Source organism: Tachysurus fulvidraco, chromosome 1 (genome assembly GCF_022655615.1).
Source record: "Tachysurus fulvidraco isolate hzauxx_2018 chromosome 1, HZAU_PFXX_2.0, whole genome shotgun sequence".
NCBI classification, from domain to species: domain Eukaryota; kingdom Metazoa; phylum Chordata; class Actinopteri; order Siluriformes; family Bagridae; genus Tachysurus; species Tachysurus fulvidraco.
In genome coordinates this window covers 7,002,723-7,015,462 of record NC_062518.1, presented here as the reverse complement: position 1 = coordinate 7,015,462, position 12,740 = coordinate 7,002,723, and the positions used below count along the sequence as shown (strand labels likewise).

At 39.0% G+C, this 12,740-nt stretch overlaps 1 protein-coding gene across 3 annotated transcripts in view; it reads left to right on the top strand.

Moving 5' to 3' along the window:
• The window catches only part of uacab (uveal autoantigen with coiled-coil domains and ankyrin repeats b), a 46,786-nt gene extending 34,952 nt beyond the window's left edge, over window positions 1-11,834 (top strand). For all 3 annotated transcript variants that reach the window (XM_047819449.1, XM_047819456.1, XM_027137108.2), the window contains 11 exons: window positions 536-714; window positions 1,752-1,789; window positions 2,827-2,934; window positions 5,076-5,108; window positions 5,236-5,322; window positions 5,441-5,471; window positions 5,596-5,645; window positions 6,110-8,797; window positions 8,983-9,135; window positions 10,410-10,475; window positions 11,185-11,834. In XM_047819449.1, coding sequence (XP_047675405.1) covers window positions 536-714; window positions 1,752-1,789; window positions 2,827-2,934; window positions 5,076-5,108; window positions 5,236-5,322; window positions 5,441-5,471; window positions 5,596-5,645; window positions 6,110-8,797; window positions 8,983-9,135; window positions 10,410-10,475; window positions 11,185-11,256 — 3,505 coding nt within the window. In that variant the 3' untranslated portion in view covers window positions 11,257-11,834. The remainder of the gene's footprint in view (window positions 1-535; window positions 715-1,751; window positions 1,790-2,826; window positions 2,935-5,075; window positions 5,109-5,235; window positions 5,323-5,440; window positions 5,472-5,595; window positions 5,646-6,109; window positions 8,798-8,982; window positions 9,136-10,409; window positions 10,476-11,184) is intronic.
• Window positions 11,835-12,740: the final 906 nt, after the last annotated feature.

Here is a 12,740-nt window from a genome sequence, read left to right as displayed (position 1 = left end):
TTACCCCCTTTGCTAAGGCATGTTGTTGGTGACACAGTTTCAGTAATATGTCTTTAGATTGTTTTCCTATTATTATTATTATTATTATTATTATTATTATTATTATTATTATTATTAGTAGTAGTAGTAGTAGTAGTAGTAGTTAAAGTAGTTTTCACACCCTTTCTCACTTTAAAATGACAAGTGGAAATATCCTAAATGTAGCTGAATCTATACAGAACTTCCGCTGAAAGCTTTTTTTTTTTATACTAATTTCCCTAGATCTTCTTATACTACTGTTAGATAATTTTTCTTTCTCTATGCTTAAAATAAACAAAATGTTGTGCAAACAGAAAAAAGACTTATCTAATTCTAGAAATGGTTTTAATAGTTGTAATATCTGGTTTATGCTGACTTTATAATATGATATACCAGGTCACTGTGACTATAGTCATCCTATTTCCACTTGCAGTGTTGAGCAGAGTTTAAGTGTTTCTAGTTAATGCTGAGTTCAGAATGCTGACATGTTAAAAACACATGCAATGTGGTCTTCTAGAACCGCCTTGATCCTGGGCTGTGAATTTGCCTGTAAAGATGCTGTAGAGGTTTTGTTGAAGAGCGGAGCTGATGTCACTGCCGTCGACAGCTCCGGCCATGACAGCTATCACTATGCTCGACTCAGCAAAAACCATGAGCTCATCAACCTGATCAAGAGCTATCTGGATAACATAAAAGGTAAAATCACCTCACCGAGCAGCCAGTAATTACATCAGTGTGCAACAATCAGAATTCCTGATCAATTCCGATAAGCAACAGCTCAGAAATGTAATGTGATGCTGTTTGTAGGATCCACATCTGTTTGCGTTCTTTTATTAGTATACAAGTGATTTGAAAGACAAGAAAAGATGTTTTTAGAATGCCATCGTAACTTAACCTCGCAACTCCAAGACGGGGGTCTCTTATTCCCGTCTCTGCTACGTGTGTACAGAGTTTACACTTCCTCCAAAATACATGAAAGACACATTTTGCTTCTGGTAGCTTTCATTCTGTAGCAATTTCAGCCACAAGGGAGTGGGTGTGGAAATCTTGGCTCTGTTTTCTTTTAGTGCTGCTTTGTACACTGCCTTATCTTTGTGTGCTAACAATGTTCAGGTTTTACCTTAATCTGATTTACAAAATGTTTTTCATTAAAAAAAAAAAAAAAAAAATCTGTCCTTGGTGCAGTGCAGAAGTAGGAAGGCAAAGATGTAGTCGATGTGAAGTTTTAAATGGTCTTTATGGAAGCATGTGTAATGTTACTGTGCACTAATGAGTGTAATGCAAATGAAAAGTGTAAAGTTTTTAAATGAAGAATGGAGTAAAGAAAATGATTATGGTTTTTAAAGAGGACTGCAGATGGAAAAATGCATGTGGTGTGGTGGTGTAGTGCTGGTGAAACAGCAGGGACTTGTCTAGGAAAGCGATCTGTACAGCAGAACCATCCAGCTGTTCACAGCATGGGGCAGCTTTGTTATGGTTTGGTGTGGGTTTTTGTGTGTTTGCGTATATAAGATTGGTTATTGCAAAAATTTTTTTACATTAGAAAAGGTCCACATGATGATTGTGCAGATAATCACAGATTTATTTATTTATTTATTTATTTATTTATTTATTTATTTATTCATTTATTTATTTATTTATTTATTTTGCAAACACTTCTCTGAATTTTGTAATTTTGTATAGACTGATCTGTGGTGTTAAAATATTAACACTTCCTTAATGTGTTTTTACAGCCAAAGAAGCCAGCAAAGTGGAGCTGAAGAAGAGACAGGTACTGCAATAGTCCCACAACACACTGTGTAATACAACATTTTATTTAGCACTAAACTCCACCTCAGCTCTGAGTTTGGGGATTAAATCATTCTTGTCAAAAATAATTGTAAATTATAGCAGAGATTTTTTTCAGTACAGCGTCTGTCAACAAGAAGAAAATAATTAAGATTCAGCCAATCAGCACAGGTCAAATATTTCGCTGGTCGATTCATAAAGCGACCATTGTGTAGCTTCACGTCAACGTTTATTTCATTCACAGACGATGCTCTTATCCTGAGCGACTTATATTTTAATCTTATTTTTATATACCTGAGCAATTGAGGGTTAAGGACCTTGTTTAGGGGCTCAAGCAGTGGCAGCTTGGTGGACTTAGGATTCAAACTCATCTTCAGAAGGAAACATCTGCCACAACTATTGAGTGTAATTTTAAGATGCGTGAACTGAGGAAAGCAGGTCTAATTAGAATATAGCCATTAGAATGTAGTCAGTTTTCCATTTTCATTAGTGTACGTATTTCAAGAGATTCATGCATTCACACATTTGTTCCAGTTTTTATTTGCTTTTATTATTTGGCATAAAAAGCCTCAGCTGGGAATTTTGTTCTTTATATTTTGTTTATTTGATAAAGCTTAAATTAGATCTAAAGCCTGATGGTTGTAGTGATGGAGCTAGGCTGATATTGTAGTAAGCACTGTGGTGTTGACTTGCGCTTCCTTTTACAGCTTGACGTTACTGTCACCTGTTGGATGAGAACGGAAGTGCAGTGTTTTAGGACTATAAAAACTAATCATTGTTGATGTGATTCTGAAGCAACAAGGCTTATTTTTAGGCCTTAGTAGATGTATGGTTGTGATCAGTTGGTGGTGATTTCCACCCAGTTTAGTCGCAGCTGTCTGTGGATTCGGCCCCTGACACGTCATCTTAACGGGGATCAGATTATTCATGTAATTGGAACTCATTCCATATATCTGTTTGTCTTGTATCTGGCTGGGAATATTCACCCATTAGGCTGCAATTTTTTTGTGCCTTCTTCAGGATCTTGAGAAGCAGAATGAAAGCCAACAGGAGACACTGAAGAAGTACCATCAGGAACAGAGGGCGCTAATGGACAAAGTCAATATTCTGCAACATCAGCTCAGTCAGGTATATACACACACACACACACACACACACACACACACACACACACACACACACACACACACACACACACCTTTTAAAGGTGTTTGGCTAAAGTTTTTGCAATTAAAACCTAAACACGAGACACATAAAAACACTTTTTGTCTGTGGTCAGACCAATAACACTTGCCCACTGAAGCAAACAATTTACCAAAGAAGAAAATGAACACACACTTTTTAATAGTGGCAATTACTTTCACTTTCACTTACTTTACTTTCAGTATGAAATTTATTCAAGTTAACGTTAAACTATGAATCCTTGAACCTCATTTTTGCTAGCTGGTGTAAAACAAGAGCAGAAGGCTGTGGTCTGTTATGTCAGTAAAAGTGCAAGATAAATTGTTTAAATAATAACAAATGCATTTATGGGAATTCTGGCTCTTTTTCTTCGGCTCCGTTCACCAATGAGAACCAACTTTTTTAAATACTCAAGCACTGTTGGGACAGACAAAGGGAAAAATCAGAAGGTGATTTGATTTAATATCGGAAAGTAACACGAAATGTCATTGACTCTGATCGGGATAAGGCACTTAGTGAAGATGAATGAATTCATGCTAATGAAAAGTTCCATTATTGAAATAAGGTTTCACCTGATGCTTTTGGAATAATATTATCTATGAATAAGAAGGGAAAAACCCTGCATGGAAGAATACGTCAGAGTCGGCTCTCAACGTTCACTGCAAAGAGGCATCTAATTAAATTGCACATCACTGTGCAATTTAACATAAAATTTGAAGATGCTGTTTATCATGTATGGTGGTAGCATTTCAGCTGCATCTTTCAATAACTTACATTAGGGCTTTTCTACTTAAACTCTCTTGACCTTCTACAATATCCTTTTTATCATTCCTGAACCTACTTGCTTTTTAACAGAACTGACATGTTCTTATATACCTTATCTTTAAAGGCATATATTACAGTGCAAATGAATTCTAGACTCTGATTGGTTGCAAGATGTGGAACAAATTGATGAAACTGCACGTTTCTGCCAGCAGTTCTGACTGTAGTAAAGGTTTATATTGGTAGTTTCCACAGTAACCGCTTATACAAAGGGGATAATCTGGCAGGCGCTTTATATGATCCAAACCTGATGATAATTGTTCTTGTTTAACAAAGAAAAACATTTACTCATCAATGCAGTGATGTGTTGTGTTAGTAGATGTTTATTTACCGTTTCAGTAAGTCAGTAAGTTTCTGTACACGGGGTACAAGCTGGTTAGGGAACAGAGGTTTACTGGTACTGTATATCGTTAACAATGTCAGAAACGAGCTTTTTCTGCATGGCATTATAGTAAATGTAACTATAAACACAGGGTTTTTCCTGGGTCAAAATTGGTCTTCGGTGGTGGCTGACCGACATGGTCATCCACACACAGCGTAATTTTAGTGTCATTTTAAAAATAATAGTGTAATTTTGTACCATATAAAACGTAATAAAATTAGCAACTAGCTAGCAACAGCTTGCTTTGTGCTTTGATCTAGTTTCATCTCACTCCAGTCTAACTTTACTCTAAATGATTTTATAGGTAATTTATTACACATTGTCATAGGCCTATACAGACTGTGGATTATTAAGGCTAAATTTTACTAAACACTCTTGCTAAATGGGGTAAGCACACTTACTTTCTCAGATGTGTGACTTCTTCTAAGAAGTAATGATTTGTTATACACCGATTCACCGATATAACCATTCATTATAAAGAATCGGCTCAAAGGAGTCATTAGGTCACGAATCGGACTTTAGCGGACGTGTTGTGTGGGAACCCTGGCTGTTAGGCATTCGCGAAAGCTGTGCTCGTTCTCTCCGTCACTTCGTCAGTAGCTTGCTTCACTCACAAAACCCAATCACAGATCTTTTTATTTCTATCTGAATAAAAATTTTCAATGTAGGAAAAACCCTGAAACAGTTAATAGGTCAGCGGCATTGTTCATGCATAACAACAATAAATTCCACTGTGAATTATTTTTGAATAACTCCACAGTCTGTCTTGTGTTATTCCTTACATTTACTTCTCACTAAGCATCTATCAGAAATTAAACTGTATTCTAATGGTCACTGCTGTAAATACAGCTCATGGATTATTTTATTTTTTTCCCCATTACAGGAGAAGTCTGTGGTGGAGGACTTTCACAAAGAGGTAATTTACATTTCGCCAGTTTGTTCTCCACAGCTCTTTTTAAAGGCATGTCTACAGATCACATTTTTAACACTTAAGCATAAAAGACCGATTCCCTCTCGCTTTCTTCTCCTGTTGCTGTAATCAGAGGGAGCATCTGAAGCGCATGCTGTCTGCCAGAGAGAAAGAGACCACAGCTCCTGAGACTGTGAAGGTTCAGCTCCGGAGCCATCTGGTGAGTATCTAGCCAGGGCAAATAATAATGAAACACCATGCAGCATCATGGGGCCTGTGTTCTGTCCATGTTAACATGGTGACTATAATTAATACATTTGCATGATTTTATTTTGCAGGGAGATTACATGGGCCAGTCTGTGATTAAAGGTGAGTTAGTTTTGTGATTTAAAAGCCTAGGCCTCCTGTTTAGTTTGAGAAATATCTGGAATTCATTCATTTTAAAGAATCTTACTCTCTTAATGAGGCTTGATGGTTTTTTTTTTTTTTTCAGGGAAAGAAACTGTTCTTGTCAGACAAGGTCAAAGCCTAGATTCAGCTCAGGTAGAGTATCCTTTTCCCACTAATTTGTGGTTCTGTTTACTCTTCTTTAATGTAATTTTCTATTTCTTTTGGTTGCGGTTTTTATTATGTAAGTGAAAATGTTTACATCAGTGTACAGCAGTAAGGTTTTCTGATTGAAACTCTGCACTGTGTCTTTTCTTGCCCCTGTGTACTATATACAGGCAGACTGTCTGAGGTGCTCATGTAGTGGAAAGTCATGGTGGAAATGTCATTTTTTGCATTTAAAGCAAGACACTTCATGTACAAATGAAGAGTTTGGCCAAATAATTGGATGAAATGCATCTGTAAACATGTTTTCTCCTACAGTATAGCAAAAAAAACCCTGCCAAAACCCATGTGTGTGTTTGTTTGTTTGTTTGTTTGTTTGTTTAAAAATGAGAAACCATGAATATGCGATCACATCCTCCTGGCCTAATTTCACTGTCTGCACTTTCTGATTACAGGTTTTGCAGCCTTCTGTTCCATCACGTTCCATATCCCGGCCCTTAGAGCTCTCTCACCCAGTGATCTCAGCCCCTAACGAGGTGGAGATGTTACGTCAGGAGCTAAAGTCCACACGTAAGCAGCAGGAGGCTGCACAGGAAGAAGTAGAACGCCTCCAGGCAGCACTCACACGAAAGTCCAAGGAGTGCGAAGAGCTCGTTCAGAGTCGTGACTCCACAAAAAGAGAAGCAGATCGGCAGATTCAGGAACTAGAGGGGGCATTGGGAGACGTCCAAAAGAGGATGCTGGACTCTGAATCTAAGGTCAAGCAGCTACAGCAACATGTGATCACAGTAAAGGAGCATCTCGGCAACCAAATGTTAGATGACCTCAAAGCTCAGCTGAGTGAGGTCAAGGTTAAATATGAAGGTGCTTCAGCTGAGGTCGGTCGGGTCAGGAATCATTTGAAGCAGAGCGAGAAAGCTCTAGAGGAGTATAAAAAGAGCGAAAGTCTATTGGCTGAAGAGGTCGAGAAGTTGACAGGTGAGCTGAACGCATCACGAGAAGAGTGTGCTGAGCGTGCTGCGACTCTTCTAAAAATGGAGACTCGTGTTAAAGAAGCAGAGAAACGTCTGGCCATCATGGTGCCAGGAGAGAAGTTCGACAACATGAAGAACCTTTTGACTAATGCGGTGGACGAAAAGGAGAGGCAGCTGGTGGAGCTGCGGGAGGACTACGATCGTGTTCTGGAAGAGGTCTCTGAACTCCACAGGGAGGTGGACCACAGGGACACTGTCCCACTTCAGGAACACGAGAGACTCAGGGTGGCTCTAGAGGAACAGAGCGATATCCTGAAGAAAAAGCTAGCAGACGTCACTTCTAAATGTCAGTCCCTGATCTGTGAAGTTGAGGATGCTGAAGATGAGAAGGAGCTGCTTCGAGAAGAGCTGCAGGAACTCAGCAAAAATATCAAGACACAGTTTGTTCCTGTTGAGACCCATGAGGAATTGAAGAAGACGTTGAGTCTTGCTTTGGAGGAGCTTAAGGACCAGCTTGATGAGGCAACCGGTAGAAGAAATCATGCTGAGGATCAGTTGAAAAGGCTCCAAGAAGAGAAATCCTCTCTGACTGAAAACATTAGCATCCTCAAGAGCACACACACACCCAACGAAAGGTACGAAAGTGAGATGGCTGCACTTTTGGCCCATAAAGCAGGGATGGAAAAGGATCTAGAGAATCTCCAAAAGAAGTACAAAGATAAAGAGAAGGAGCTTGAGGTTGTGGTTGCTGAGAACATTGCTCTGAAACAGAGCTTGGAGGGACAGTTTGTTAAAAGGGAAGTGTATGAGAGAGTGCAGAAAGAGTTACAAGAAGCTTTGGAGAACGCAAAGACAGAAATTCACAAATTGGAGGAAGATGGAAAAGTTAAAGAAGACGAGTTGAAGAAAGTGAAAGAGGGAAGTGTTATGTTAAAAGAAAATTTGCAGGAGAAATTGGAAAAGGATTATATTAGCATTGTTGACCATGAGGCAATGAAAAGCCAGTTAAACAGGGCTTTAGCTGAAGCAGAAAGTAGTGCTAAAGAGGCCTTCTCCAAATACAAGGATATTCAAGAAAGTACTTTAAAACTTCACAAGGAAATTGAAGACCAGAAGAAAGAGCTGGACACTATTCATGAAGCCATTCAATCTAAATTTGTGCCAGCGAGTACCCTGGAGGAAAAAGAAAAGGCCTTCAATACCACTGTGAAGGATCTAAGAGAGCAATTAGCAAAAATGGAAGAGAAATACAAAAGTGCAAAGAGTAATGTGGACCACGAGAGACGTGACAAAGAAACAGTGAAGTTAGAGATGGAAACCGTGCAGAGGAAACTGGAGGCGAACTTGGTGTCAAGTGAAAAATGCAGAGAAATAGAAGAAGGCTATAAAGGCCAGATGGAGAACTTGACTCTAAAGTTAGTGGAACTGGAACAGCAGTATATGGAGGTAACTGTTCAGAGAGCTGAACTAGAGGAGCAGAACTCACTCTGCAATGCTGAAATAAAGAATCTTCAACAGAGTCTAGAAAATGAATATGTTCACCTGGAGCAGTTTGAAGCCATGAGAAACTCCCTGACCTGCAGTTTGCAGGAGGCACAGACTGAGTGCAAGGCCCTCACAGAGACCTACAATTTGGAGGTCCAGCGCATTCACAAACTGGAGAAAGAGCTACAGAGCCACATTACTGATGCTGACCTACTGACTCAACACAGCCATGCCAAAGAGAACCTGGAGAGAGAAGTGGTCAAGCTCCGTATGGCCCTGAGGCAAGAAGAGGAGATTAGTTCCCAGAGGGCTGAGGATGTAGCTACTCTTCAGACAGAGCTCCTCAGAGCAACGCATGCCTTGGATGAACTTCGCAGCCATGAAGGTCAGCTGGTCGAGCTCAAAGCTGAGAAGCAGAGGCTAGAGGAAGAGGTAGGGGAGCTCAGTGATCGACTCTTGGGTCTAGAAGAGCAGTGCGATGAACTATACCAGGAAGCAGCAAAGGCCAAAGAAGCCGAAAATAGAGCAAAGATGGAGACTGAAGCCCTGCAGACCAAGAGCACCTCAATTGAGAGAGAGATCCAAGATCTCAAAGAGAGATACGATGACTCACTGAGCACCATCGGAGACCTCCAGAAAAGGATTCAGGCGTCCTCTGAGCAGACCGAGGCCAAAGACAAAAGGGTGAGGATTACAATGTTCTTTTTGAATAGTCATGTAAACATTTGGACTACTAGACATCTGATTTCCTGCAGATCCTTGTCTGGTGTGTGTAACAATCTTTGAAAAGTCTTTCAAATCAGCATGTTTTAAAACCTTTGTTTGTCAGCCACTTATGTGTTTTAAATAAGTGATTCTGTGTGTTTCAGATCACAGAGCTGTTGGCAGATGTGGAGAGGTTGAAACAGGCTCTCAATGGTTTATCCCAGCTGGCTTACACTGGCAACACTCCCAACAAGAGACACGCTCAACACATTGACACACTCCAGGCACAGGTCAAGAGCCTCCAGCAGCAGCTGGCTGTAAGTAGCACTTTCGGCTAAACACTTCCAGTGCATCTACAAACATGGGGCACGCTACTGTAGGACTTATTAAATAACCATGATTTAGTTTGGCATGAAACAGTACTATATGGTTACAAGGGAATATATAAATATGCCAGTCGATGATGATTACACTAAACTGGCCTAATCTAGCTTCAATCGCAGAACAGTGGAACGTGCAAAGCATCAGAGATGTGCTGCTGCTTTCCTTCACTGTGATCTAAATAAAACCTCCTATGGCTTTATATGTTATTTGCTACGTGGCTTCTTTGTTGTCTAATTGGCGAACAAATTGTTGGTAATGCCTGCTGTGTAGGAAATCATGATCTGTCTCGCACACTGCACCAGTATATATGATATAAGAAACACTATAATATATCGTATAAACTGGTTAGCAGGCAGTCCTAAAAATATAACACACAATTCTTGTTTAAAAGCACTGAAGTCAAACGTGACATAAGGAGGTGGTCGTGAAAGGCTTTAAAGACTTAAAGTAGAAAGTAATTACCTTGAATATAGTACTTGAACACGAACAGCTCATTTTCTGTTCATTATTACGCTGTACCAGGGTCTAAAGAACATGTTGTTTCCTCAGGAACACCTGAGGAAATGTCAATAGTGCATGTAGCCTGTTTCTCAGTCACTTCCAGATTCATCGGTTCATGAATAGGTTTACAATAATGAACGAAGTAACGCAGTCAGGGAGCAAATATGCCTCATTTTCAGCCAGCCCACTTTGTTTACCGGCAAAAGTAAAATGTTAATGAAATTCTTGTATTTATGATCACATGCATGTTTTATTATGTGCCAGAATGAGTCACTGAGATGAAACCGGGCCAGGGAGAGACTGGTCGAGTCTCAGGAGAAATTGGATTACACGAAAAAAGCCTCACGCGAAGCCGTTTTCCATCTTTATTGCCTTCGGTTTTGTATTTTATTGAGTTTGATCTATTTGATCCACACAACATTCTTTTTCATAAAAGTGGATGTTCTGTGGATGGATTTAAACTGTGGTGACTAGAGAAAGAGAGAGAGAGAGAGAGCGTATGTTAGTGAGGCCTTCTGCCACTCGAAGCTCATGAGAATAATAGAGTTATAATAACACAAACTCTGACTGTCTGACTCACTCACGATCACACACTCGCTGGGAAAATTGCAACCACTATTTACAGTCGAGACACATTCACAGGAGACATCTGCTCCTCATTACTCACAACCTCCCTGTTGATCTGTTCTTTCTTTCTCTGTCACAGGATGCTGAGAGGCAACACAGAGAGGTGGTTTCAATTTATCGAACTCATCTTCTCAGTGCTGCACAGGTACGTGTCCACGTCTACTGTACGTACACGTCCGATCGTTTAGGGATTCTTTGTCATCTCGGGGACATTTATTAAAACTTCTGATCTTTTTCCACATAGTCAGATCTGTCTTAGGTTGTTATCAGGTGATAACGTGGCTGGAAAATAAGATTCAGATTCATCATTCATGAAGATATGATATGATATTTATATAAAGCATAGAACTTGCAGTGAAGTTATTACAATGCCAAGCATCCAAGATGATTCTTCAATTTAACTCATTTATATGCACCAAAAAAAAAAAAGAATGAATAGGAGTTAGAGGAAATAAGACGAGGTAGTAATGAAAAAACCGACAAATCTGATACTATATACTTTAACCAGCATGAGCTTTGAGGGAAGAGTAGATTTTCTTAAAGTAAAGTTGTAAAAGTACAAGAATTAAAAATAAGTGCGTTAAAATAAAATTGGATATACAACAGATGTGTGTCGGTAGCTTTTCATGAAACCGGAGAAGAATCTTAAAAAAAAGTCCAGACCAAATGTTTAAATGCTAAATTAAGCTAAATTGCTATAACGTTACTTCTTCTGGTTGCAAAAAAAACACATAATTTTCATCATACGTTGTCTTGTGTAGCCCTAAACAAAGTCTAAATCATGCCTGTGGATAAAAAAGTGTATGAAACCAGATTTGTTCAGACTGTAAACAGTGTGTGCTTGTGTTTTGCAGGGTCACATGGATGAAGATGTACAGGCAGCGTTGCTGCAGATTATCCGAATGAGGCAGCAGTTTGTGTGTTAAACCCGGCATCGAGACGTTTTCTGACTCGTATCCACTGAAGGTGTGCAGTTAGACGACAGGATCAGCCAAAAAGCCGAAAAAGATATTAGAAACGTCACAAATCACAGATCGGCATAAGCAGCAGATGCCTTTTAAGCTACTAATCTCGTTTCCCTTGTCATTCGGTTAGGTTTTTCTAATTTTAACCTATTTATTTTCCTTGAAAATCTGCAGTGTACCTATAAATTATACCCCTAAAAGCTCATCAAAGGTACATCAGTGATCCTTAACAAGCTTATAATTTAATGCATTTTAAGGCTGTGATCAATTCACTTGCCTTAGATGTCAAAGTTAGACGATTTGGAATGAAGAGAATAATCTGTATGAGATGTCGAGGAAGAATAATGGAGTGGTTTTATCCCCCCCCCCCCCCCCCCAAGCTGCAGTGCATTGTGGGATTTCCTTTTTTTACACTAAGCATTCAGATTAATAAAACTATCAACTTCTCTTCTATACACATAAATAGGAAAGCTACAATTTTAGTTAACTTCAGATAAGACAGGTCAGGGAGCAGGACTCCTGCACTTTTTTTTTTTTTTTTTAAATGTTTATAGTATTAAGCTTGATCATGTTTCGCTCACTGATGAAGTGGAAGCCAGTCGTGCAGTCATGGATTTGAGTTAGTGGACGTTAATGTGCTAGCTGACACAAGACACAGCCTGGAGATGATGCCTGGATGATGATGCCCTCTTGTGGTGTGACTTGGCTGGCCAAGTTTTGATGACATAAATAGTTCTTTGTGGTTCGATTTATTGTATCGCTGCAGATGTGATGCATTTGCGATCATTTTTTTTCCGAAATCTGATATTTTTTATCAGGGCTTTGTACTACTTTTGATTAATGGTCACCATGTTTATGGTAATACTATTCAGCAGGACTGGAGTAGAATGACACTATACCTGTTCTAGGTACTTTTTCATTTTATCAGTGTCTATTTTCCCCCGAATCAGAAATAGGACATCGCATTTAGAAGCCACTAGCTGAACCTTTAGCTTTAGCACTGACATTAGCAAGAAATTATGACAGCAAGTTTTATCAGCACATATTGACTGTGCTCTTATGTTCAATAACTGCGCTGAGGATAATTTATTGCATTCAAAAAATGGCTACTGATTTTTACTAACTTATATGAACCGAGGTTTTTAGTTACGTGTAGATTGTGCCAAATCTTACAAGAGGAGACTAATCATTTACTTTCTGCTATTTGATCTTGAAGTAGTTTGCATTATATTTTACACACGTATATATTTTTTTGTTTTTTGCTTTTTTTTGTTTTGTTTTAAACAATATTGAATTCTAACACCAATAAAAGTGCCTGCTTTAGACTAAAATGCCTCAGTCTGTTTATTGCACATCAGGAGGAAGGCTAGGAAATTAGAGGCAGGACTGTTTTCCTTTTTTATTTATTTATTTATTTCTATATGTTGTTATTAATAATTAATTAT